Source organism: Lynx canadensis, chromosome F2 (genome assembly GCF_007474595.2).
Source record: "Lynx canadensis isolate LIC74 chromosome F2, mLynCan4.pri.v2, whole genome shotgun sequence".
In the NCBI taxonomy this organism is placed as follows: Eukaryota; Metazoa; Chordata; class Mammalia; order Carnivora; family Felidae; genus Lynx; species Lynx canadensis.
In genome coordinates, this window is record NC_044320.2 from 16,077,881 (window position 1) to 16,104,836 (window position 26,956).

Below are 26,956 nucleotides of genomic sequence, written 5' to 3' on the forward strand. Positions count from 1 at the left end.
CATGCTGCTTCCTGAGGAGGAGCCTCATCCGTACTCCCGGCCTTTGTCTATAGGATACCAGACACATGAAATGCGTGCTGTGGATATTTGCCGAATGAGCAAATAAATAATAATCCTCTCCAATCTCTGTGGTCCAAGATATTCCTCCCTCTCCTTCCTACTGTTCCTACCCTCCTTTTCTGGATTCCCCAAAATACGTTCCAAAGAACCATAGTTCTGTGGGATTTTCTGCAGAGGGGGGAATAAAGGTGTGGGGCAAGAAGTTTAGGAAATGCTGCTAAATATTCCATAAATAGGCTTCTTTCCTTCTGGAATTCTCTCATACCTTGAATGTGCTAATGGGCTTTGTGCATCTCAGGGGTTGGGAAAGGGAAAAATTATTATGTGCACTATTTCTCAAAGCTTTTTGAACACAGGGTCTGTTTCCTGAGGAATGCATATTAATGATCTCTCCCATGCCATGAGTGACCTCCTGAACAAAATGTTGAAAAGGTAGTCTAAACTATCCTATGGGTGGGTGTTTAATATAGATGACCCAGAACTGCCAATGATTCTTTATAAGTACTTCTAATCTTTCCAACTAGATTGTCACTTCCTTGAGGGCAGAGACCCTGTTTTGTTTTGTTTTGTTTTGTTTTGTTTTGATCACCACATCCTTGATGATTAGAACATGCCAGACACAGGGTGCTGCAGAGGACACATGGAGACCGCATCATGGAAAGGCAACATTTTCATTTTCCCTGAGTATTAGCAAATAATTTATCTTTGTTTTATGCTTCATTTATGTTTCTAAAAAAGGGTGTAGGCAATTTAAGCAAGGACTTGGTATAAAGTAAGACTACTGCAATCAAATAAGATTATGAAAATCAACTCCAAGGGCAGGAGATGAAAACAAATACATGAGCCACAAAGGCTCAGCAGAGATTTGCTTTGATTGAACATTAGATCTGGCCCCAAGCTTCCAGGCAATCAGGTCAAAAAGTTTCATAATCAAAGTGTAGTGCTCTCCACCAAGAAACAGACTCTTAACTGCAGAGACGAAACTGCTGGTTGCCAGAGGGGAGGCAGGTGGGGGGACGGGGGAAACAGGGGATGGGGATTAAGGAGGGCACTTGTCCTGATGAGCACCGCGTGATGTATGGAAGTGTTGAATCACCAAATTGTACACCTGAAACAGTATTACACTGTATGTTAACTAACTGGACTTTAAACAAAAACTTACAAAAAGGAAAAAAAGTGTAGTGCTCTCATTATCAGAAAGCAAGAAGCCTAGAGCAGAAGTAATATTTTTCTTGGAAGTACACTTGAAATGAAATTTCTCACTGCAACAGTGGAGAGGCATCGCCACGGGGGAGGACTTCGCAGTGACGGCTGCCCTGGTCAGCCCTGGTTCTGCTCTCTTGCCTGTGAGCTTCCTGTTCCAGCCTTAATTTGGTTTTCTCTCCAGCTATCAGGCAACCACAGAGAGCAAATGAAGCCACCCAGAGCTGTCTTACCTGCCCGGGAAGTATCTTCCGTAAGTGAAAAGCCAGCGAATGTGCATGTTACCAACCAAACTTCATACCCCTGTTATGGTTTGCAGTGTGTGTTCTCAAAATGCTGTGTTGAAGCCCTAACCCTTAATGTGACTGTATCTGGAGATAGGGGGCCTTTAGGGAGCTAATTAAGGATCTATGAGGTCATAAGGGTGGTGCCCAAATCCAACAGGACTAGTGCCCTTATAAGAAGAGGAAGAGATACCAGGTCTCCCCTTCCCTGTCTGTCTGTCTCTCTCTCACTCTCTTGCTCACTCACTCACCCTCGCTGTGTGTGCACGTGTGTGTGTGTGTGTGTGTGTGTACACATGCATAGAAGAAAGGCCATGTGAGGACACAGTAAGGAGGTGGCCATTTACGAGCCAGGAAGGGACACCTTACCAGAAACCAACTCTTATGGCTTGATCATGGACAACCTTGATCATGGACTTCCAGCCTCCAGATCCATGAGGAAATAAATGTCTGTTGTTTAAGTTACCCAGTCTGTGCTATTTTGTTACGGCAGCTGGAGCAGATTAAGACAGTCCCTCGGAGTAAACAAGGGTGGCTTACCGCGACAATGTACACCCTGATCAGGACTTTGACCGGGTGGTTGGGAGGAACCCCTTGCTGGATTCTCAGCTTCCCACAGTCCTCAATGCTGGAATCCGTGGGGCTCTTGTAGATGCAGAAGGAGCCCTGGAACCGCAAAGCATGACTCAGTGAAACAAGACGGTCATGTGGCCATCAAAAGCCATCGAGGGCATAGTGCTGGGAAAATGAGCATCGCCTGGGACCCAGCCTGACCTGGGCTGGCATTACCCTTGCCTCTGGGTGTCCTCAGGCAGCTCACGTAACCTGCTGGTATCTGAGCTTCTTCACGGGACATCGGGGAATCGGTATTGGTGCAGTGACACCCCCCTCACATTATCAGGTGAGGAACACGAACAGGAGCATCAGATAGGATGCTGAGTACCTTATACAAAGGGGCGCTGAGCTGGTACTTTCTCCCACCACCTCCTTCAAGCCTGACTGCAGTATTTCCTATTTTCAGATGCCGCCACTGAGGCTCAGGGAGGTCAAGTACAAGATCATGAAACTAGCTAGGATTATGAGATTGAGAAGTGGTGAACTGCGGTACCTACACTATTTCCAACGTGCTGCCCTGTGTCACATGGCCCAGCACACCGCGGTTCAGAGTAAGTGCCGACCCCTGCTTTGTGGTACAGCCACCAGGAGTCTGCCAGAATGAAGGGCTAGTGTTGTTTGATGGTTTAATTACCCAATTGGTAGATCTGTATAGATCATATATTGGGTAGGCCAGGGGTGGAAGAGGCAAAATAAAATTCAGTGATCCTTTTAGGTAACAACTCTATCTCCTTATATCCCATCAGACTGAGTTCCAACTCACTTCCCTGGCCACAAACCAAATATCTCAAAAGACAGGGCTAAGCCTTATTGAGTTCTAGAAAGGGTCTTGTGTACAGACTAAGGGATCTTCTTACACACTTCCCACACCGCAGTCTCATTAACAGAACTGAGTCGTATCTGACATTTTACAGACAGGAGACCCAAATAAAAGAGTTCACTTTGGAACTTGCCTTAAACTTCCCTATGACCCGGTCCCCATCGAGGCCATGGTCATCCTCTGTAGATTTGCCTCTGAAGAGTTCAAAGGTTTTCACCCAGTCTTCAAAATGGTTGAATTCACTCTCAAGGTCACCATCATATATCTTTAGGGAGAAGGGAGAAGAGTGAGATCAGAGGAAGCAAGGCCCAGGACTGATTAAATGAGAAATGCCAAGATTCTCCAAAACCAGCCTTGATATACACCCACTGGAAAAATCTAAGAAGCCACTGTTAATTTATTGTTAGCAAGATAAGGATTATGATTGAGTCAGCACTCTTAGAACTAGCTACCACTCTGAAATTTATAAAACCTTTTGGATAAACTTTGAAGTTCCAACAAGTGTGGCTACACCAAAATTAAAAAAAATTTATATGGCTATAAATATGAGAAACTTTTTTATAGTGAACTGATGTCATTTGGTTGTTGGACATAGACTAATATTCTGAAGACATTCAAATCAACAAACGTTCATTAAGCACCTAATTCTTTACACATAAGGTGACAGAATATTTGTTTTTGTTACCATACATACAGTCATGGATTTTTCAAGTGTGAAGTTATGTATATACACTTTAGAAATGCAAAATCAAGTTGAGTTTTAGGTTTGGTAATATAATTGAATCACATAGTCAAATTTCCTATCAAAATTACTTATCCAAATTTGTTATATGTAATTTTCATACTCCCAATTTTTTTCTTTTTTTTTTTTTTAAAGTTTACTTATGTATTTTGAGATAAAGAGGGAGAGAGTGTACACGCACACGAGTAGGGGAAAAGCAGAGAAAGAGGGAGAGACAGAAAATCCCAAGCAGGCTCCATGCTGTCAGTGCAGAGTCCAATTCAGGGCTCGACCCCAAGAACCATGAGATCATGACCTGAGCCAAAATCAAGAGTTGGATGCTTAACTGACTGAGCCAACCAGGAGCCTCAATACTCCCAATTTTCATATCCATAAATATGCCTCTAGCTAATAGCCTCTGACTAATGTTAAGATTGGTCTGACAGAGCTGACTGTAGGGAGAGTTAAAAGTCCTGCTATTTTGATCATATTTTGAGCATGATAATGTCCATCTCTGAGAGCTGAGCCGAGGGGAACTCATCCACTGCAAATTACCTTGCTGGATCCAAGTTAACCAATATAAGTTATGCCCCTTCTTAATATGAGGACATAGAAAACAGAAAATCAGCAAGCTCCATTGTTTGGGCTTGCATGCTTGTTAAGGTTCATTTCTCTGCATCCGTGATTGTAATGAAGACAAAGGAAGTTAGTTCAGACAAAGGCATTACTAGGGTTGACTGATGCAATAACAGAACCCGCCTCCAGAGCCTCCCACCCCATCCATGGCCAAGAGGTCTGTGTCCACACACTTGCAAGACTGCCAGGTTGGGGATTTCTTCTTTGAGTTTCTTCTTGAGCATTTTGTCTTTCTTCTTCTTTGGCCCATCTTCTATATTTACCACCACCTCGTCTGGTTTCACCCCTGTGGGTATTTAATGGAAATTGTTAGGCTTCTCAGGGCTGTCGAGAAGGAACAAAGTCAAACTCCCTCTTTCCCTTTGTTCTGGCATGTATGTCATGACTTTTGTTTCCAAAAAGAAATAGCAACATTTCGCTGCAGGATTGGGAGGAGATGTCACTCACATAGCAATGCAATGACATCAGATCCCCCCCGGGGCCAGGCAATGTGCTGGCCTGTCCTGGTATATGTAGGAATTCATTAAACTAGGCACAGAGAGGGAAGTAAGTAAGCTGCCCAGTCATCCAACTAGCTAAGAACAGACCCAAGTTGGACAGACTCCAAAGCTTTTAGTTGTATTTGCTCTTAGATCTGCTTAGGGACTTGAGATTCAACTAGTTCAGCAACCTGAGGCTCGATATGCTAAGGGTCTTGCAGCTAGTCACAAATGCAGTTAGAGAGATTACTCAGGAATCTTCCAGGAGCAGTCTCTAAGGAAAAGACTGCCTGAAGCAGACCCCTGGCTCTGCTATTTTCCAGCCATGTAAACTTGAGCGGGCTCCTCAACCTCTTTGAACCTCTGGTTCATCATCTGCAAAGTGAAGATACTATTGCTAATGTCATGAGGCTGGTCTTGGGATTAAATCTGCCAATTAGGAGTGGCCCAAGGAACCGAGTGAGCCTGGTTCTGGTTTTCCTATTTCTCTCAAGCTCACCTGAAACAGCACCGGCCACTTGCTGTCACTATTGATTTTAGGCCAAGGCCTACCCTTGTAGGCCATTTCAAATCCCGGCCTCTTTCATCCGAACTTCTACCAAGCCAGATCTACCGATCCTCATAAACTGGGTTGGGAACCTAAAATCCAGGTCGCCTCTATGAAAGCTCACCACACCGGTGCTGGCCCGTCACGCCAGCTTCCTCCTGCTTTTGCCCTGCTGTTTCTACATCAAGACAGGAGCCAGAGGGGCGGTTCCAGCACTGAACTGAGTTCAGGAGCCCTGGGACCTGGTCCCAGTCCAGCTCAAATTAGCTACGTGACCTTTATACGGTATTGTTCTTTATACAGAGATTGTTACTCACTTGGGAAACGAGGGAGCAGAGACCTACCATGCTTCTCACTGCTTCCTTTTAGAAATTTTCTCTCCCCAGTGGGAGATTCCACGCTCACATACCTGTAGGACAGCACCTTACCTGCATTGCCTCTTTTCTCCGTGGGATTGCTCTCCTTCTCCTTAGAGAGAAGACGGAGATAAGATTATGACACTGCCATGCCTCATGTGTGGATCCTGACTGCAAACAGCCCCTCTGCATTCTCAGAGACGCCATCCTAAAAGACTATGCAAACTGTCCCCAAGTGAAGTCTCGCTGACAGACCTGGAACCTGACTGCAGCGAGATGGCCGGCCCTACGGAAGAGGTGCCCCCGTGTCCAAGAAAACAGCCAGCAGGCTGCACACTTCCTTGTCTTCTGTGCCCAGCCCCTTCTCAGCTACTACCTCTCTCCCCCTATTTTTCTACCTCTCTGGAATATCACCCAGTCTGCACCATGGATCTTACCTGCTGTCACGCCAGGCCGTGGGGTTGTCCCAGGGGTCGGGGAGGTTAGCAGAGCAAGGGGAGAGGGCTGAGCCCTCCCTAGAGGTGGTCACGTGCCCTGCAGCAGCAGGAGGGAGTTGGGAGGCAGGGACCACCATTTGGTTTGTTTATTTAACTATACATCAGTATTCATGGGAGGTCCTAGGTGAAGGCACTACGGGCTTTCCAAATGCAAGAATCAGAAGAGTTTCTATTCAATTGAGTGTGATGATACATATGACTAATTTTCCTTTCCTCGTTGACTCGAGGATGAGAAGTTTTACCAAATTCGGCCACTGGGCTTTCCCTTGAATCTCTTGACCCACTTTCCAGTGGTTCTCCTGCTTTATAACTCGATCCCTTTCTTGTTCCATGTGCACGAGGCCCTGCTTTGGCCACCTGCGGATTATTCCCATTCGCTAAGGCCAGGTCCTCTGCCTCTTCTTGATAGCTTCCCATATGACGTTAGAATCCTGCTGGAGACTGGGGGGCCCTCTGATCTGGGTATCTCCAGATGCACCTGAAGCCCCCATCGCTATGCCCATCTATCTAGAGACCCCCTTGCTTGTGGCCGGATCTTTATGAGTCTCACGTGGGGGAAGATCTCCAGATGCTATGCCAGACTGAACATCCTTCCAGCATTGACAACAGAGCCTGCATCCGAAGGTCAGCCCCAGCCAGAGGGTGAAGACTTTGCAATTCGGGATCCCTGGTCCTTCCAGGCTTTGAAGCTTTCCTCAATGAACAGAATCACACCTGAGAAGGCCCTACCTATAGCGGAATCTAAAAGGGGATAATGTGGAATTGAGGGGGGTGGAGGGTGCTGTGTTTTCTTATCAAATCCCTTGACTGTCACAGCCAGGGGAGACCCTACCTTCTGTGCTTTCTTCAGGGAGGCATAATATTTGGACCACCAGTCAATGACGTTTTCAGCAGATTCATCCGCTATGGTCCTCCTTCTCCTTTTGGTTGACCTTCGGGTAGGTTTCCTGACATTCTGGCAAGGAATGAGGGATGGATTATTAGTTAGGCCTGGTGGCTGGCTGGCTGGTTTCCTGAAGAACAGAACAGATGGAGGCATGGGCGGATTTTGTGGCTGAAGCTCTCTGTACCACTTCAGTAAATGACCCTTTCATCACCCACCCCTCCATTCACTCATTTATTCGGCAAACATTTATTATTACTTAAACACAGAAATGTGAGATATTGTGCTTGGCTCTGGGGACCCAAGGGGAGTGAGAAACTATCCCCACATTTGGGGATCTTAATAGTGTGCTATGGCAGAAAAGGCGTTAGCTGCCAAGCAGTTAATATAAATTTTCAGATTCTCAGTGTCCTCAACGAGGGGACATTCATACCTGCTTCCTTCACTGTTGTGAGGATTAAGTGACATCATGTAGACAATTTCCCTTTAGCATGATTTCTAATTCGAATGGGTGCAAATCAGTGATACCAACAACATAAGTAAGGCAGTGTAGGAGAGACAACGATACGTAAACAGCAGAAAGGAGGCATTTGGGGAGAAGACAGCGGTCCTACGACAGACTCATCACATACTCATCATCTGTTTGCTCTCAGACATCTCTTGAGTACCTTCAATGTGCCAGGCACTTTATCGAGTACAGGAGGCACAAGGATTTCTTAAAAAATTATCTGTGACCTGGCAGGGCCCACACTTTTATGGTGGCAACGCACACTTAAACTGGGGATTCCAACATAAAGTGGCAGGTGCAATGCTGGTGGGGTACAGAGAACCCCTTGAGGTGCCCTGGAGGGTCACAACGAACATAGGTAAGATAGGAACAGCCTGAGCAAATATCCATGAATCTGTCTTACTCTGCTTTTCATTTCAGCCTTTACCATTTGCTGGGCAGGCAATCCCTCAGCTTTCTTAAAACTGCCTCCTTCTTGGGGATCCTGGGTGACTTAGTCAGTTAAGTGTCTGACGTTAGCTCAGGTCATGATCTCAAGGTTCATGGGTTTGAGCCCCGCATCAGGCTCTGTGCTGACAGCTCAGAGCATGGAGCCTGCTTTGGATTCTGTGTCTCCCTCTCTCTCTGAGTCCCTCCCCTACTCACACTCTGTCTGTCTCTCTCTCTCAAAAATTAAATAAATGCTAAAAACTTAAAAAAAAAAAAAACCATTGCCTTCTTCATTTGGTTGATGCAACCGGATTTTGCACTCAAACTTAGGACTTAGAAAGATTCATCACATTCTTGTTTTATGGCTCTTTGTGTATTTCTTAATCTTTCTTTCCAGAAACTCAGCTGAGGATGAGGAGTCTCATTTCTCTTTAGATTCCAGAGACTTTAGCTTTTTTTTTTTTTCTGGTCTTACTTGTCCTTGTACAAAGTAGGTTCTAAATATTTGCGGAATAAGCCTAGATAAGGAAGGAAACTATGGTCTTTCCATGCTAATGAATTGAGAGCAGTTTCTGTTCAATTAAATGTGACTGCCACAGTTGACTAGCACTTGAATTTCATATACACTGACTTCTCTGACTCTACAGCAATGCTGGGAAGTAGGTATCAGTATACTCATTTTGCGGACGAGGAAACTGAGGCTCAGAAACACGAAGTTACTTGCTCCTGGTCACACAGCTGGCAGGTGGGAGGATTCGTATCAAGCCTCCGGTGCAAAGCCTTGTAAATACGAAGAGAGGTTATATTCCGACCTTAGCCTTGCCATCTTTTGGTGGCTCCTCGTCTGCAGGTTTGGGTTCAGGCTCAAGCATAGGAGATGAGTCAGGGATGTCAACCAGGCTGGTTGGTTGAATCTGGGCAGAGTCAGGTACCACGGTGGGAGGAGGCTCAACATCCACATAGATCTGATCTGTTGGCGGCTCCTGGGAGGAGCTGAGGGATCCAGAGGGCTCAGCGGCTACTAGCGAATCTGAAGCAGCTGAAATGGAAATACATCAGGTCAGGAAACTGGGCTGCTAAACAGGGTGGCCATTTCAGAGACCCATTCCTGGGAATCAAACAGATCTAGATTCAAATATGGCAAGTTCGTAACATCTCTGAATCTCATTTTCCTTATTTATAGAATGACAGTAAAACAAAAAACAAAAGACAAAAAAAAAAAAAACAAACAACCCAGGGCACCTAGGTGGCTCAGTCAGTTAAGCATCTGACTTCGGCTCAGGTCATGATGTCATGGGTTTGTGAGTTCAAGTCCCACATCAGGCTCTGTGCTAACAACGCAGAGCCTGGAGCCTGCTTCCGATTCTGTGCTTCCCTCTCTCTCTGCCCCTCCCCTACTCTCACTCTATCTCTCTCTCTCTCTTTCTCTCTCTCTCTCTCTCTCAAAAATAAATAAAAATGAAAAAGAAAAGATGAAAAAAAACCCCAACCCATCTCACTGGGGGATAAGTGAGATCATGATGTAAGGCATCAGGAATCAATTATGGCTGTACTTACTATTGATCCTTTAGACTAATTTTAAATAACTGTGGTCATAAGGAAAATACATATCAAGGTTTAGGACACAGACCCTCTGTACGGATTGTTTTTTCCCAGTGCCAGTTAACTCCAAGAAACTTTGGACGCTCCAGAGGTCTGTGAACTCCTAACTGCAAGCTTGACTCTGGGCACATGAGGACATGTGCTTGTCAAGACATAGGGGTAGGTTCCTGGACTTTGTGAGATTTTTAACTGGACTGTCAATCCAATACAAAGGTCATAACACTGTCCTTTCTTGCCAAGGGTCCTCTCGTCTCCATTTTGTGCCGCAGAATCCAGTACTTAGAAATATTTCCCAGCTGGGATCCTCCATGGCCGCGCGGCCTTCAGAGTTTCTCTTCCCCGGTTGCTAACTTTTCAATGCAGATGCAAGTCCACAAACACTTAATGGGCATCTACTCTGTGCTGGGCACAGAGTTGGAAAGATCAGTGGGACAGAATAGAGAGCTCAAAAATAGACGAGGGATGTATGGCTACTTGATTCGTGAAAAAGCTGACAGCACAAAACAATGGGGAAAGTCAGGATACTCTTGGGGGTGGGGTGGGGGGATGATGTTCCTATGGAGGGAAATGTAGCAGGATCCCTATCTTAAACCATATACAAACACAAATAACTGAAGATCTAATGTGAAAGTTAAAAACATAACACTAATAGAAGAGAATACAAAACAACATTTTTGTGACCAAGAATTAAGAAAGCATTTTCTAACAAAATTCTGAAAGAGCCAGACATAAAGTTAAAAATTCAGACGGATAGGATTACATGAAAATTAAGAATTTCTGTTCAAAGATGGAGACCACAGGCAGGTTAGCAGTTATCAGACTAGGAGAAGATATAATCGACAGGATATTAACATCTAGAATATACAAAAAAATCAAATGTTTTTTAAAACACATAAAACATGAGCCAGGGATGTGAGCACGCAAGTCACAGGAGGGAGATCACGACGGCAAAAGCATGTGGAGAGATGAGTAAAATTCAGTAGTAATCAGAGGCAATCGGGCTAAAATAAAAATGAGATACTACTTTATACCCAGCAGAGGGGCAAAAACCAAACCAAACCAAAACAAAAACTCAGAAATTTGGATAACGGCAGGTGGTATTGGGGAAGAAGAAAATGGTACTCCAGATGCAGAATGGTAGCTATGCAGACTGGTGTAGACTGGTGTAGACCAGCACAGCTCTCTAGAGCGCCCTCTAGCAGTACTTGGTGGAATTACATCGGCACATTCCCTGTGAGTCTGTAATCTCACTCCTGGATGTATATTCCAAAGAAAATCCCCCGCAGGATCCTCCCTTGGGCAGCACTCACTATTCACAACAGCATCATTTGTGGAAGTTGGGAGATGGAGGTAGCCTAGGGGTCCAATCTCAGGGGAAAGGAAAAGCAGTGTGGGGTAGACCAGCAGGTGGGGGTAACAAGCTAATGTACACGCAGCAACATGAATAGGTTTTAAAGCATAGCTTTGAGCAAAAAGAGTACGAAACCAAATGAAGATTATAGCATCATATTATATACGTCGATTAAATGGACTGGAATTTTACAAAGAGGGGCAGCGTGGGGCCTGTGGTGGGCAGGGGGTTGGGAGAAGGGATGTGGAATAAGGCACAGGGGGGCAGTGGTATGAAACAGAGAAACAGAAGCTTGGACCAGACCAATGATGACTGCACAGCATGAACAGAGAAGTGCAGTTAACTCAACTCTGCCCCTGAGATCCAAAATGGAACAAATCAAAGTAACAGCAAGCAAAGAAAAATGTCAGGGAGCAGAGGCGGGAGGGAGCTGGAGTAATATTCGTGGAAGCCCTCTTAGAGGAGCTGACCCTGGTGTCATTCTTAGAGTCGGAATCTGGCAGCTAAAGGAGCTGAGGGCACTGTGGGAGCAAAGTCTTCAGAAAGCTCCGCTTGACTTGACCGTGGGGCATCCTCTTCGTGCGGGGTCCCATAGCAGAACCCTGCAGGCACTACGGCTTTGGAGTGTGAAGCTCCAGAAAATCTAGAAGGCACTTCCTACCTTGCTCAGCTTGGGTTCCGTCCACCTGTGAGGTGAGGGCCAGGGGCTCCTTGGATTTACACAAAAACTGCTTCAAGCAGTTGATGGTGTAGGTGCCCACCAGGGTGCTCCTCCCGAAAGCCCTCCAGTCCACCACGCAGATGCTGAGGGGCGGGTGCAGAAGTTCATTCTCAGGCAGCTCCTGGGAGGAGAGGCCAGGGTGAAGTGGGAACACTGCTTGGGCTGAGCCCAGCGGCTGGTACCCTGCTGACCTGTTTAGGGACCGAACCAAAGCAAGCCAGGCACCCATCTTCCCTCTGTCCCTGCCTTGTCATTCTGTCCCCCTAGGTCACCCCTGCAGCTAGTCAGAAGTCTAGAGCATTGCCTTCAAAGCCAGGGAATCATTACCCATAATAAGAGGGATGTGGCACTAACAAGTCATTCCAGATGTAAATTACAAAATTCACAGGCTGCCAAACTCTTTATGGCAATAGTTTTCAAGCCTGTTTGGTCATTATTTACCAGCAGAACTCTCAACTCAAATGAACACTGACCCAGGCCCAAGAAAACAGACAGAAGTGGATGCATGACAAATGGAGCTGAGGGTGACGGGCCAGCACCCTCCCTCTTGTGTCCCCCCCGGGGGTCCCAGAGGCCTGACAGTGAAAGGTTTGTGAACACCGTGCACATTCCCCAAATCCAGTCTCCACTAATTTAGAAGATGCATCTGTTGGAGCTGACTGGGTCGCACAAAGCAAACCTTCACAGTTAGTTCCAGATCAGAGCCCAAAAATGTGTGTTGAAATAATGACATAAACAGAAGCGCAGGGGTCAGAAAACGTCACTTTAGAAACAGAAGTTTGCATGTAAGCCACTGATACGCTACGTACAAATGATTTTTTAAAAATCCAACCACTAAAATAAGTCTCATTAAGGAAGCTTCTAGGCCAGTGGTTCGCCAACTTTAGCACGCATCAGAATCACCCGGAGAACTCGTTAAGCCAGGGGGCTCTGGGCCGCAGCCCCCCGCAGTTTTGATTCAGCAGTATTGGGGCGGGGCCTGGGAATCTGCATTTCTAAAAAGTTCCCAGGGGATGCTGATGCTGAGGAATTGGGGGCCACACTCCGGGAACCACCGTCACCTGCCTTGATCTACCGAACCTTTAAAAACAAAACAACACAGCAGCAGTAATAAAAGTGTGTCTCATCCCACCCTGAGAGTCCCGCTTTTCACTAAATTAGACCATTGTGCCTCGTAGGTAGTGGACACCCCCAAACTGCAAAGCATCTCCCCAAGCCAAGCAAGTGAAGGAGCGGGGGTTCCCTCCGTGGAAATGAAGGAAACGAGCGGGCAGGAGAAGGGGAGGCTGTACCACTTCGAAAGCGTCTGCCTGGATGCTGAAGTTCGGGTTGTTCTTGTAGCTCTGGATCACACAGGACTTGACTCCCCGGCCCCCACATTCGATGAGGACCTGAGGGCGATCCACCGAGAGCAGCTGCACCTTCTTCATTTCTCGGACTCCCCAGAAGAGAACCTGGCGGGAGGACCCACAGAGCTGTCACTCGGGGACCCAGGGAGGAGCCAGCTCGCGGCACCGGCCTGTGGGAAGTCAGACCCGCTGCCTCGGGAACTACTGTATGTTCTGGGACGGGCTGGGCAGCTCCCTGAAGGCCCTGTCCCATCACCCACGCCTCATTTCCACCCCACACTCCCCTCAGACAACGCAGGCGTGTAGACTGCACCACTGCCCTCCTTAGCCCCAAAGAACGAGTCAGTCTCCCCCTGCACCATACCTCCACTCGGTATTTACTCAGCACTGGCCGAATGCTGGCAGGAACTGGGTAGATGTGGGTGACATCTGGCGGGTCCACGGGAGGAAGTCCTTGCAGCCCGGATGACGGGACCTATCACACAGAGCAAAGGGCTGGTCAGAAGGTCGGGGAGAGGCAAGGAAGACCAGCCGCTACACCACCGCCTCACCCACACGACACTCACTCGGCAAAAGTAGTGATTCCAGGGTCAAGTAGAGACAAGACAGGGCATTTTACCACACTTGATTATTTATTCATTAACCAGTATTTATTCATCGATACCTTCACCAGGGTGACCAACACTTAGTGAGCACTTACGACGTGCCACAAAGTTAACAGGCTTAGCGTTCGATAAGCCCACAATATAGAGGAGGTCCTCACAAGAGGATGGCATGTCACCGAATGACAGGGGTTGGGGGCCGAAAAGGGCTCTGATCCGGTTCTGAGCTCTGAGACTTAAGCACACCCCCACAACGCACTACTACAAAAGAGATTCACAGTTAGTCAAGGAGAGACTATGTCTTCATCAGTGAAACAGAAACAAAGCCTTCTGAAGACAGACCTCCAGGAGGGAAAGGTGCCATTTGGTATGCACTTGGCCATACAGAAACCACAGGAGGGGGGCCCCTGACTGGCTGAGCTGGACTGAGTGTCCAACTCTTGGTTTCTGCTCAGGTCACGATCTCACAGTTCGTGAGTTCAAACCCCGCGTCAGGCTCTGCGCTGATAGTGTGGAGCCTACTTGGGATTCTCTGACTCCCTCTCTCTCTGTGCTCCTCCCCACGCGCACTCTGTGTCTCCCTCAAAATAAATACATAAACTTTAAAAAAAAGGAAACTACAGGAAGGATCATTGCTGTGTCTCACTGAAATCTCACACAAAGGGTTTGGAAAGTCTCCTGTGAGCATGCCACACTGCCCTTAAGACCTGGCCTAACGTCTACATCTTCCCCAAATCCGTCCCTGGTTTGACCCTGGTCTCTGTGGCCATTCTCCTACCTACCCTTCAGTCCTCGGAATACAGTGTGTCTTCGGTGGAAGCTTAGTGCCGAAAGCAGTGGACTGAGCCTGGACACCGGGCCCTGCTGTGTGACCCTGTGTGAGTCCCTTCCCTTCTCTGGGCCTCAGATATCAGGCCAGATGACCCTTCAAGCCCCCTGACGGTCAGACGCATGGGGCATGCTTATCTGACCTGGTCAAAAGGAAGCCTCTGTTTACTTCATTTCATCTCTAAGCCCCTGGAGCAGAGCTCCACATCCAGTGGGTTCCTGATAAATGTTTATTGGCTCCATATGCTTGGAAAAGCTTAACTGCTCATCAAAACCTGCAAAGCACAATGTATCACCATTTCTTCACAGACATAGTCTAGTTGGCAACGGCAGATGTGGTTGAGGTAATTACAAGAAAGCTCTGACAAAGATGACAGAAGACACCGTGGAGGCCAAACAGGCCGAGGACAACGAAGCTGCGGAACCAGACGACATACAGGTGCTGGAAGCCACGAGGACGCGCGCCCAGTACTGCCCGGCCGTGAGCGACTCAGCCTGCAAAACCTGGCCTCCCCGAGAGAGCTAACTGCTCCTCTAGCTGTGGGGGGAAAGCCCCAAAACAGCTGTGGTGGTGGCATCGATGGGGCCCCTGGCTGGGCTTTTGTCAAAGTACCACATGTTTCCTCATCCGGGGCCCCTGGAAAATGTCCTGAAGAAGGTCTGTCCCACGGTGCCTGACAGATGCCCTTGAGCTCAACACGGACCTTGAAGGGCTCCACACTGTGGTGTAGACTGAATGACTCTGCTCCCAGCCAAGATTAGACATTTTCACAGGGAAATGGGTCAGCTGCTGGCTTATAATTGGGCCCAGAGGGAGAGAAAGAATCGTTACGGGGCACTTGGGTGGCTCAGTAGGTCAAGCGTCTGACTCTCAGTTTCAGCTGAGGTCGTGATCTAGCAGTTTGTGAGTTCGAGCCCTGCACTGGGATTGGGATTGGGACTCTCTCTTTGCTCGTCCCCTGTTCACACACACACACTCTCAAAATAAATAAATAAACTTAAAAAAAGGAAAAGAACGCTTACGAAGGCAAGATGTAAGCATTGGAGGTGGGTTGAATAGGCTGGTCCAAAAGCTGATATCCCAGCTCTAATTTCCCAGTGGAGACAAAATCTCAGGACCTCAAAGGAGGTCCAGATGCAGGGCCAGGACAAAGACCTAGGGTAGCAAAATTTAGGGAGGTGCCACTCTCAGGGCCCTAGTCCCAGCCCTGCTCATCAGTGACTGAAAAGTCACTGCTGCTCAGAAGCCCTTCTGCATCCTCCGGGTCCCTCAGCCCATCATTTATACTTGCATTAGCCCTCTCCTTTGGTGCCGTGGGCAGTACGGTCTAGACCTCCATTGCTTGCTAGCTGTGTGAACTTGGCAAAGTTGCTCAGTGTCTCTGAGTTCCGTCATCTTTGTGAAGCGAAGATCATGATATCTAATTCGTGGGTTGCTGTGAAGAACGTCGGGGACAGCACGCAGGGCACTTAGCACACTCAGGCACATGCAAGTTCCCTAGAAGCAAGCATCAACCGGAAACGGCAACGGCGGAAGCTCAAATGCACACCATCTTACTCTTCAGCTGGATTCAGGCGATCTAGGATTCCTAGTGCCCCAAACGACCTCAAAGGCGAATTTCAATCCTTGTGCAAGGAAAACAATTATCGTCCTAGGCTCCAATTTTCTCTACATATTTTTGTGAGCAAGTGAAACATGCCTGAAAATATTGTATCGAGAGTCTCCTATGAGAGAAACATTAGTGTTGGCTTCCATGTGTGATGTGGAGATGACTCTCATCCATTCTACTGCCAATTCATCAGTCAATCCTGTGGACCGCACAGAATCCTCTTTTCTCAGGGCTACACTTTTTAAAAACGATTTTTAATTTTTTTTAATGTTTATTCATTTCTCAAGAGAGAGAAAGAGACAGAGCATGAGTGGGGGAGAGGTAGAGAGAGGGAGACACAGAACGTGAAGCAGGCTCCAGGCTCTGAGCTGTCAGCACAGAGCCCGATGCGGGGCTCGAACTCACAGACCACGAGATCATGACCTGGGCCAAAGCTGGACGCTAACCGACTGAGCCACCCAGGTGCCCCTCGTGGCTACACTCTTGATCCAAGTTCTTCAGTCCTCCAGTATGGATTACCTGAAGAGCCTCCCAGTCGCCCTCCTTGTTTCCCCTGGGCCCCTTCAACATATACTCAATCCAGCATCCATAGTTTTCAACATAAGTCAGATGCTCAAAATCCTCTCTTGGCTCCCCATCTTTTATGGAATAAAAGCCAAACTCCTTACAGCACTCCATGTGATCTTCCTCCTCTGATTTCGTCTACACTCCACTGCAGCCACACTGATGTCCTTGCTGGGCCTTGAAGATGCCAGGTGTACTCAGGCTTCAGGGGCTGGCATTTGCTGTTCCCTCTGCATCTAACGCTCTTTGCCCATACACCTGCATGGCCTACTCACCAGGACCTTCCAGGTCTTGACTTAAATACCACTTTCTCAGTGAGGCTTCCCTGGATGCCTAAAATGTTGACCCTGCCCTCTCCCCCAACACACATTCCCTTCCACACCTCACAGTGCATTACCTTCTCTTCTTAGCATTTATCACACTGTTGTTACCTTACCATTTACATAGTATCCTCTATTATCTTCCCCTCACTAGAATATATGTCCCATGAGGGCGGGAGTTTTCTGTTTTATTCACTGATGCATTTTTTTTAATGTTTATTTTTGAGAGAGAGAGAGGGTGTGCGTGAGCATGAGTGGGGGGCGGGCAGAGAGTGAGGGAGAGAGGGAATCCCAAGCAGGCTTCACGCTGTCCGCACAGAGCCCAACACAGGCTCCACCTCACGAACCGTGAGATCATGACCTGAGCCGAAATAAAGAGCCGGACACTAAACTGACTGAGCCACCCAGGTACCCCTATTCTTAAGAACATGCCTGACACATAACGAACACTCAATAACATGTGTTTGCATGAATGAATGATTGAAATAGTCCTGCCTTCAAAACACTTACAGATTAGTGGACATAAGCCTGTAAACAATTGGCCTTACCATGGCCTGAATTTTAAAAAGAGGCAATGTGCTGTAGGATGGTAGAAAACATTTGATTTGACTGAGGTGAGGATGGGGAGAGCTTCCCGGAGGAGGCGTCTCTTGTTCTGAACTTTGGTGATGACCATTACCTTAAATGGAAGAGCGCAGTGCAGAAGCCGGTGTGGGCGGAGGGAAGACCTTTCTGGATGGGCTAACAGCAGGGCCACAAACAGAGGAACGCACCTGTGAGGTGAGGCCAGGGAACTCGGAGTGGCCTGGCGTCAAGAGGCCATAGATATGCAGAGTAATATGAGGAAGTGTGAGGCTGAAGACAAGTTTTGGGACAGCTTGAATGCCAAGCTACAGAGATCTGACATTCTCCTATTCTCCTTCCTTTCCATGAGATATGAAGACTTATCACACACACACACACACACACACACACACACACAGAGTTTCATAGTCACAAAATTTAGAAACATTTGGATCTTCTGAGTGTTTACCATGGTAATAGGTATTCCAAATATTCCAAATCCCCAAGAGGGATATAGTATGAAGCATTTCCCTAAGTGTCTCCTCACTGTGTGTAGAGGGACTGTATTTGGTATTCCACAAAATAGACTTTAAGAAATGTTTCTGGAGGTAAGAAGCAGGGAGCCACTGACGATTTCTGAAGACAACAGTGAAATGGGTTAACTTGTCTTCTGGAAGGAATGTGGAGGATGAAATGAACAAGAAAGGGGTAAGAAGCTAGAAGACCAGGAAAGAGGCCAATGCAACGTTCCTGGTGAGGAATATGGCAGCAGGGAAGATGGAAACCATTCGAGGACGGGCTTGGCCTGGCTAAGGGTGCACACACAAAGGGAAGAATGAAAGCGGAGTCTGAGTTTTCCAGGCAGAGAACAGTGGCGAACAGTGGGGTCAATGAGCCAGCACTGGACGGACGGACAGGGGGCTGCGGGCTTGGGTAGGGGAAGGAAATGGAAACACTTAATTCAGTCTGGACATGGAAGAGCCAGGTTACCAAATCCTTCTGAGACAGGGAAGTGTTTCGGTAATGGAGGTGGAGAGGCTGAAGCAAACCACCCACAGATGAAAACTGAGAGCAGCTGGTGACAAATGAAGGCATTTTCCAGCTCTTCCTTCTCAGCACGTACCGGATCCACGTACTAAGACAGTCGCGCTGATCAAATTACTTTTTGAACAAGCAATGAAATGAGAAGTCCTAATGAAACCTTAATGAATTGTATCTCCCAGGCTGCTCACCTCTGACAATTAATGCAGCTGTCAGGAAGCAGCAGGATCTTCCCTGGCACCCTCAGCAGTGGAGGGAGGGAAGGGGAAGGGGGTAGACCCTCATCTTTGAGTGGGGACCCTCAACATGAAGAGAGGGAGGGAGGGAGGGGAAGGGGGCCCTCAGCATGAAGGGAAGGAAGGGGGTAGGGGGGAGACCCCCATCTTTGAATGGGGACCCTCAGCATGAAGGGCGGTAGGAAGGGATGAAGGGAGAGGGGGACCCTCATCTTTGAGGGGGGACCTTCATCATGAAGGGGAGGGGGGTGGAAGGTGGGGAGTGGGCCCTCAGTATAAAGGGAGGGAGGGAGGAAGGGGGAAGGGGGGCCCTCAGCATGAAGGGAAGGGGGGAGGAAGGTGGGAAGTTGCGCTCTCAGCATGAAGGGAGGAAAGGAGGGAGGGGGAAAGGGGGCCCTCATCTTTGAGGGGGGACCTTCAGCATGAAGGGAAGGGGGGAGGAAGGTGGGAAGTTGGGCCCTCAGCATGAAGGAAGAGAGGGAGGAAGGGGAAAGGAGGACCCTCAGCATGAAGGGAGGAAGGGAGGGAAGGAGGGGGAAGGGGGGCCCTCATCTTTGAGGGGGGACCTTCAGCATGAAGGGAAGGGGGGAGGAAGGTGGGAAGTTGGGCCCTCAGCATGAAGGGAGGGAGGGAGGAAGGGGGAAGTGGGACCCTCAGCATGAAGGGAGGGAAGGAAGGAGGGGGAAGGGGGGCCCTCATCTTTGAGGGGGGACCTTCAGCATGAAGGGAAGGGGGGAGGAAGGTGGGGAGTGGGCCCTCAGCATGAAGGGAGGGAGGGAGGGAGGAAGGGCGAGGGGGGCCCTCAGCATGGAGGGAGGGAGGGAGGGAGGGAGGGAGGGAGGGAGGACCATGAAACCCAGGGTGCTAAGCCCTCAGGGGGCCTGTAGGGATCAGTCACCCAGCCCTTCACTGAGGGACTAGGGGACTCAGTCTCAGAGCCCGTCAGGCAGCTTCCTGTCCTGAAAAGAGCAGCTGACTGAATCCCAGTCCGTTAACCCTGAGCCTAGGCCTCCTGACGTATAAAACGGGAGTCTTGCGCTAGACCTGGTTTTCCCAAGCCGGCCATTCCTCTACCGCTTTTATCGCCTGTACTTTCATCCAGTGAACATTTTTGTTAGGCATATTTTGTTCTTAAAAAGGGAACTTTCTGATGCTAAGTAAAAAAGTACCACTTGCTGTAAATGAAAAGCAACTTTAAAGATAAAACCAATGAAAACCAAACAGGTTATTGGAATATGTCCCGTGAAACATCTCGTACACTTTCCTTTCTCTATATTTGGACTGGTGTCCCAAGAAGCAGACTTTGGGAAATGTTCCTATTGGTAACGTCGATCTTTTTCAAAGGCTCTGAGCCTGAAGCCTGTGCTCTTTCTTAAAAAGGAAGATTGCAAGTGAAGAGAGATCTTCTAGATGGACAGGCATCAAACTGGAATTTCTGCTGGAAGTAGATACAAGGATCAAAACTCCATTTGCCACGATATGGATGGACCTTGAGGGCATCAGGTTGAGATAAGTCAACAGAGAAAGACAAATGCTGTATGATTTCACTTTCATGTGGGATCTAACAAAGCTGAAATCCCAGAAACAGCATGTAGGCTGGTGGTTGTCACGGACAGGGGGTGGGAGATGGGGTGGGGGAAATTGGGAGCTGCTGGTCGGAGGGTACAGACTTCCAATTATAAGATGAATAAGTTCTGGGGATCCAGTGCACAGCATGGTGATTACAGTTAACTTGGGTACTTGAAAGTTGCTAAGACACACACGAAAAGGTAATTATGTGAGGTTCGATAGCTATGTGAGATGGATTTGATAACTAACTTCCATCGTGGTCATCATTTCATAATATGTGCTATATGAAATAATCATGTTGTACACCTTACACGTATACAACGTTACATGTCAACTATATCTCAGTAAACCTGGGGGTGAGGAGGAGGGCAAAACTCCCTCCATACTGATTTGACAGTATTATTTATCATGCTCTACCTGCTTTCAACCTAAAATCAGTCGTTGAAAGCCTACAATTGCCAGGACTTTCACTTGAGGAAAGATGGGACCAGCTGGTTTCGAAGGTCATTTTCAGTTCTAACAGCAAATGTTTCTGTGTAACACGCATCCATCTGGTGGGAGCTGGTTTTATTAGAATCTCTCTTGGTTTGTCATCCTGGAATCCTAGAACCTACGACTTGTAAGACAAACATGTTTCTAGTCCTCACTCCTACCTTCCGAGGCTGCAGCCATTGTAGGGCTGGAGCCAATGCCTGAATTCCTACTCCTCTGTCCTCCTAGGGTTCACTTAGCTTCAGTTCCCCCGACAGAGAGCTCACTCTTTCTCTAAGGCAACCATTCTATCCTTAAAAAGTGCTTCTCTGGGGTACATGAGGGCTCAGTTGGTTGAGCATCTGACTCTTGATTTCTGCCCAGGTCAGGATCCCAGGGTCATGGGATTGAGCCCCACATTGGGCTCAGTGCTGAGCATGGAGCCTGCTTAGGATTCTCTCTCCTTCTCTCTCTCCCTCTCTCCCCCTCTCCTTCTCTCTCCCTAAAAAAAATAATGGAAAAAAATAAAAAATTCTGCCTTAACTGAAGCAAAAACCAGACCACAAAGTGGGGTGATTCTTTGAACTCACCCCTGTAGCCATACTCAAGCCCCAGCTGCAGGTGCGGGCACTTTGGATTTGAATGCAGGGGTGCCTAGCCTCTCGGCTATCCCTGCTCCATCATGCTTTCCAGGCTCCCCAGCAATCAGGGGGATCAATCAGTATACCTAGATTCTAGGCCCTGACCTGCCGTGTTGAGCAAGTTGTTACCTCTCTACCCAGCTCAATTTCTTCCCCTGAAATAAGCAGGTGGGACTAGACATTTTGCTTCAATATTACATGACATATTACTACTAATAATAAAATACGTGGTTTTAGTTGAGTGTTTATTCCATGCCAGGCACTTTCAGGACACTGATCATCATCCTCATTTTGCAAGCGAAACAGAGAGATGAAGTAGCTTACCCAAGGTCACGTACTACCTAAGTGGTGGAAATGAGATCCACACCCATGGGATCCGACTCTCTTACCCTTCCTTCTCCCTTATCTCTCTGTGTTAGGAGTGCTGGCCTTCTAGGTTCTCTACCAGGTGAACTTTTTAAAATGGGATTTCTGAAAAATAGGCTTACCTATAGAGGAACTGGTCTGACCCAAAGGGATAGTGCCACCTGCCTCGGTGAATGCAGCGGTCTCTAAAACAGCCCCCGGGCCCCATCACTTCTTCTCCAGGTCTTCTCCATGTCCCATTTGGTTTTCCACTGGACAGTCAGACCTGAGAGTCTCAGCTTCCCGCCCCAGTATCCTGCCTCTACTTTCTGGAAAAGGCTTCTGAGGCACATATTCATAAATTCCCCTATGCCTTAGTGGGACTGATTAAGAGCTCCCTGTCTTCAGGAAACTATGTGATGCAGTGTAAGGAGCAAAAGGTTTGAAAGGTCTCAGTTCAGGCGCTGCTGGGTGGCTCAGTCAGTGAAGCATCTGACTCTTGATTTCAGCTCAGGTCATGATCTCAGGGTTGTGAGATTGAGCCCCATGTCAGACTCTGCACTGAGCGTGGAGCCTGCTTGGGATTCTCTCTCCCTCTCTCTCTGCCTGCCTCTCTCTCTCTCTCTCTCTCTCTCTTAAAAAAAAGTCTCATTTCAGGTCTTAGCTGAATGATGAAGCAGGGCAAAGAATTGCACTAATTCTCGATTTACAATGTGGAAAATGGGAATCCTAACACCTATCTCAAAAGGCTTGAGGGAGGTCTATGTCATGAAAGTTACATGAGGCACTGAACATCCCACGTGGTAAGTGCCCACGAGTTTGCTCCCTTCCTGCCTCATATCCTCCCACAGTCTGTATGAACTCCATGATTTGCATATAGGGCTGCTCAAGCATTGCTGGCCAAACCCAGAAGGAGTTTTCATCCTGGGACTCTGACCCATACAGCACAAGGGCTCTAGAAATAGCCCGTGTCACCTGAATTCTTGAGTGGCGGCTCCCAGATCCTGAGAAGGAGACCCCTCTAGACACAGGACAGCAGAGAGTGGCCAAGCACAGCTTCATGGAAATGCTCTGGCCGGGAAGATGAGGTAGATGTCTGGGGCCAATGACCTCTGGTTCACTTACCTGCAGCAGTTCAAATACAGCAAGGAGGTCCCCTCCAGAGAGGCTCCCACAAAAGATAGGGTGATAGCACAGCCTGGGTGGCTCATAGTCCTCGTCAGCTAGCTTCACAACAGGAGCAGCCACTGTGGCCCCCAAATATTCTGGCTTCCCCTAAGGCAGAAAGAAAAGAAAGGAATTTGTCCCCGATGGTTACCTACCTGGTTCTGACCTGCATCAGTGCACTTTAAAAAATAATCTTGACAAAGCCATTAGCCTCAGTGTCTCCCTCTTGCTACTATCTCACTCTCTTCTTCTGCCAAATGCCTCTTACCCCTTACCAAAGCTTGGGGGTCAGGAAATTCCATGTGGGCTCCCAGGGAAAACTTCTGGGCCCAAGGCTGTTATGGGTTCTCTCTTCTCAGCATATAGAGCTCAGTGGAAGAAAGTTAAAATGATCATCTAGGGTAGACTTGAAAGGGAAAAGAAGAAATAAGGTGGCAGCAAGCATTCCCAAAGCTCTCCAGGGCAGGACACCATCGTGGTCAGGAACGTGAGCTTTGAAGTCCAGGCACACCTGAGTCTGTGTTCCCAAATCTGCTACTTTCCAGCTCTATGGCCTTGGGCCATTTAGTCAATTTTGAGCCTCATGCCTTAAAAGGAATTAAAAATACTACTTGTTAATGGGGCCATGAGGTTTGACTTAATGATGTGGGTGCTTTGCACAGTGACTGGTATACATCAAGCGCTCAATACATGGTAATATGATGACTATGGCCATGATGATGACGATGATGATGATAATGATGAAGGTCAGTATATTCAGGTGATAGAGCAGTTCTGCTCTATTTTTCTTGGTAATAAAAGAGGCCACTAAGATAGTTTTGTACGTATGTATATATACGGACCGCAAGTTTCTTTAAGAACTACGAGCACCAAGGGGCGCCTGGGTGGCGCAGTCGGTTAAGCGTCCGACTTCAGCCAGGTCACGATCTCGCGGTCCGTGAGTTCGAGCCCCGCGTCAGGCTCTGGGCTGATGGCTCAGAGCCTGGAGCCTGTTTCCGATACTGTGTCTCCCTCTCTCTGCCCCTCCCCCGTTCATGCTCTGTCTCTCTCTGTCCCAAAAACAAATAAACGTTGAAAAAAAAAAAAAAATTAAAAAAAAAAAAAAAAAAAAAGAACTACGAGCACCAAAAAAACCACAAAAAACAAAGAACAAAACAAAACGAAAAAACACTATGAGATAGCACCATCTCCTGTCTCTTCCCATACCTGCTCCCAAGAACCTGGGGCTGGCTTCCCCCAGGAGCAGCATGGGGCTGGAGGTTGGGGCTGTTTCCCCATTTATCTCAGGAATGGCTGGAATGTAAACTCCATGTGGCGGCATTGCCTGTTTTACATACTGCTGTGACCCCCAGCACAGGGCAGGCACTCGTTACCTATTTATTGAGTGAAAGCTGTCGGATTAATGACTTCCAAAGTACAAGGCCAGCGCCCACATTCTCTTCTGGCTGAGGCTGGGTTTAGCAGCTGCCCTGCTCCGCTGCCTTTGGACTCATAAACCAGCACCTGCATTCCCGGCTGTAGAGAGAGCCTTGGCTGAGGCGGAAATGGTGTTTAGTTTAAACTAATGATTATTTGATGATTTTGTGATTATTTTTGACTTTAAAACAAACAAAGCTGCCTGCTGGTGTCCACAGGTGGGGTCAGAACTGTCCCTCGTATGGTGGAGCTATGGCATGACACAGGTCAAGACACAAGCCGTCTGCTGTCGAACTGTTTTGTCATGATCCTAGCTGGGAATAATTAAGTACAACTGCCCTGGAAACAAAACAGCAAAGCTAAACCCAAGTAACTAATTTGCCAAATATAAACGCATTGCTTAGAGAGGCAGCAGGCCCTAATGAGGGCTACAAGCCACTGGAGAGTGAGAGAAAGCTCTAGATTGGCAGAGTCAGAATGTAATCATCTGATCGTCACCATAGGGCCGGGGGCTCGGCGTAGCTGCAGGTGTAAACAGAACCTTCTGGGCACCTACATGTATCTCTCCAGGAAGAAGAGGCAAAGTTTTCATATCTTTTTTCTCTCCTACTTTTCCTTTTCATTTCAATGTGAGAATGTAGGCTTGTGTTTCTACGAAGGGACTGGCTTGGGTGGGGCTCAGGAAGGTAATTGTAGAACGGGGCTCTGGAAGAGGTCTGAAAAGCAAAGGGAAATCCATGTAGCCACACGGGTTGGTTTAAGAGTTTGCAAAGATGCTTGATTATTGTTCCTGGTTTTCAAATAAAAAGTAGTTAGGAATGGAACCATGTCGTTAGCAACAAAATTTAAAAGGTATTTATCTTGTGACTATCTCCACAGAAAATTTATACTATATGCACAACAGTGGAACTCATACTCCCTAAATATATACAATTGACAGCTCCAATTTATAGCTGGAGGAACAGGGTACAGAGAGAGTGATTCTGGAAAAGCAGAATATGTGTGTCTGAAGGGATACAGCTACAGATACTCCCACATATGCAAGAAAGTTTGGACACAGGAGGCTAGGTTCAAGTTCTGACTCTACCTCCAGCTACCTGTGACCTTGAACAAGGCCTTTGACCTTCCTGGGTCTCTGTTTCCTTCTCCAGGAAGCAAGAGGGGGTTCGTGCTCTCCGAAATCCCCGCTCACCTTCTATAATTCTCCCATCCTAATCTCTTCTGACCTTGAATCAAGGTCAGAGCTGCCAGCATGCTTGAGGACGTGAGGGGGCTTTAGGAAGGCTTCTTGGAACGACTGTTGTACTTAATATATTGTGCTTCTGCAACTTCCCAAGGAGGTAAAGACATCGAAAAAAATAAATAAGCCTTAGCCTTTAGACTTTTTAATTTAAAAAAGAAGAAAAAATGATAAAATAAAGAAGTTTTGTCATAGTAATTAAAAAAAAATCCTCCAATAAGCTTTTGAATCTACTCAGTGGGGAACACAGACATCTTTGGAGAGGAAGAAGTCTGGTTAACATCGTAACGGAAATGGGATAGGGATGAATGTGTTGTTGCAGGGCTTGGAAGCAAAACCAAGAGAAAGATGACCCAGCTACAAAGGCTGACTTGGTGACAATACCCACCCAGGTCCCCCCAGCCAAGCAAGGTCAGTAAGCACCTCTGGTTTTCAAGATGCCTGGACATTTTCACTCAGCGTTTCTATTGAGTAGCAATAGGACACCTGGGGGCTGGGTACACGTGCAGGTAAGTCTATACAAGTATCTTATTCCTGAAGAAGCGTGTGTCCACTAAAGTTTTGTGACCCGGATCCTATTCTACTTGCAAACTAATGGGAAACCTGAGTGAAAAGCCCTTTAGCACAGCAAATGATCGTCACCAACATTCCTGGTTCTATAAATCATCATTTTCCCAGAATGGCCTCCGGGCACCTCTAGAGCCCTGAGCAGTCGCAGGCTGGTTAGATAAAGTGCTCAGTCGGCACTGCCCGGGACACTCACCACTGCGTCGCTGTCATACAGCTCCACCACCACCAAAGGCGGGGATTCCGCCAGCTCCTTCTGGTCTCCGTGCAGCACCAAGTCATTGAACAGCAGCATCTGGTTCCAGGTTGGGGAGAGGGTTTGGGAAATGACCTGGAAGGTGGGGCCGAAAGAAAAGCAAAAGCTCACTCGATAGGGTTGTAGGGGGCGAGGTGCATTCCTTCAACAGTTACTTGTGGAGGGCAAAGAGAACCTTGTCATCCTCGCTCAGTCCTTTAACATCCAAGTGATGACACAAACCGACATACTACCACTGGGTACTAGATGCTAGGGGATGCAGATTCCCTGCCCCAGAGAGCTTACAGAAGTTCATGAGTACAGCCCCTGCAATGATTAACACCTTATTTGCATACATAACTTCAACTCAATCCTCCCAGTAGCGCTGTGCTGGCGACACCAGCTCCCCTGTGTTGAGTACTGGGTACCAACTGTTGCACTTTACATGCACAGCCCCGTTCAAATTTCACAACTGTCCT

General features: G+C 47.6%; 1 protein-coding gene across 1 annotated transcript in view; it reads right to left on the reverse strand.

The window, feature by feature from the left end:
- FER1L6 (fer-1 like family member 6) overlaps nucleotides 1-26,956 on the reverse strand; it is a 133,379-nt gene that overhangs the window by 35,741 nt on the left and 70,682 nt on the right. Inside the window, exons 21-31 of the mRNA XM_030304364.1 lie at nucleotides 26,439-26,573; nucleotides 22,978-23,127; nucleotides 13,426-13,536; nucleotides 13,005-13,166; nucleotides 11,653-11,833; nucleotides 8,851-9,077; nucleotides 7,051-7,173; nucleotides 5,794-5,833; nucleotides 4,513-4,625; nucleotides 3,116-3,247; nucleotides 2,088-2,213 (exon numbers count right to left, since the gene is read on the reverse strand). Coding sequence (XP_030160224.1) covers nucleotides 2,088-2,213; nucleotides 3,116-3,247; nucleotides 4,513-4,625; nucleotides 5,794-5,833; nucleotides 7,051-7,173; nucleotides 8,851-9,077; nucleotides 11,653-11,833; nucleotides 13,005-13,166; nucleotides 13,426-13,536; nucleotides 22,978-23,127; nucleotides 26,439-26,573 — 1,500 coding nt within the window. The remainder of the gene's footprint in view (nucleotides 1-2,087; nucleotides 2,214-3,115; nucleotides 3,248-4,512; nucleotides 4,626-5,793; nucleotides 5,834-7,050; nucleotides 7,174-8,850; nucleotides 9,078-11,652; nucleotides 11,834-13,004; nucleotides 13,167-13,425; nucleotides 13,537-22,977; nucleotides 23,128-26,438; nucleotides 26,574-26,956) is intronic.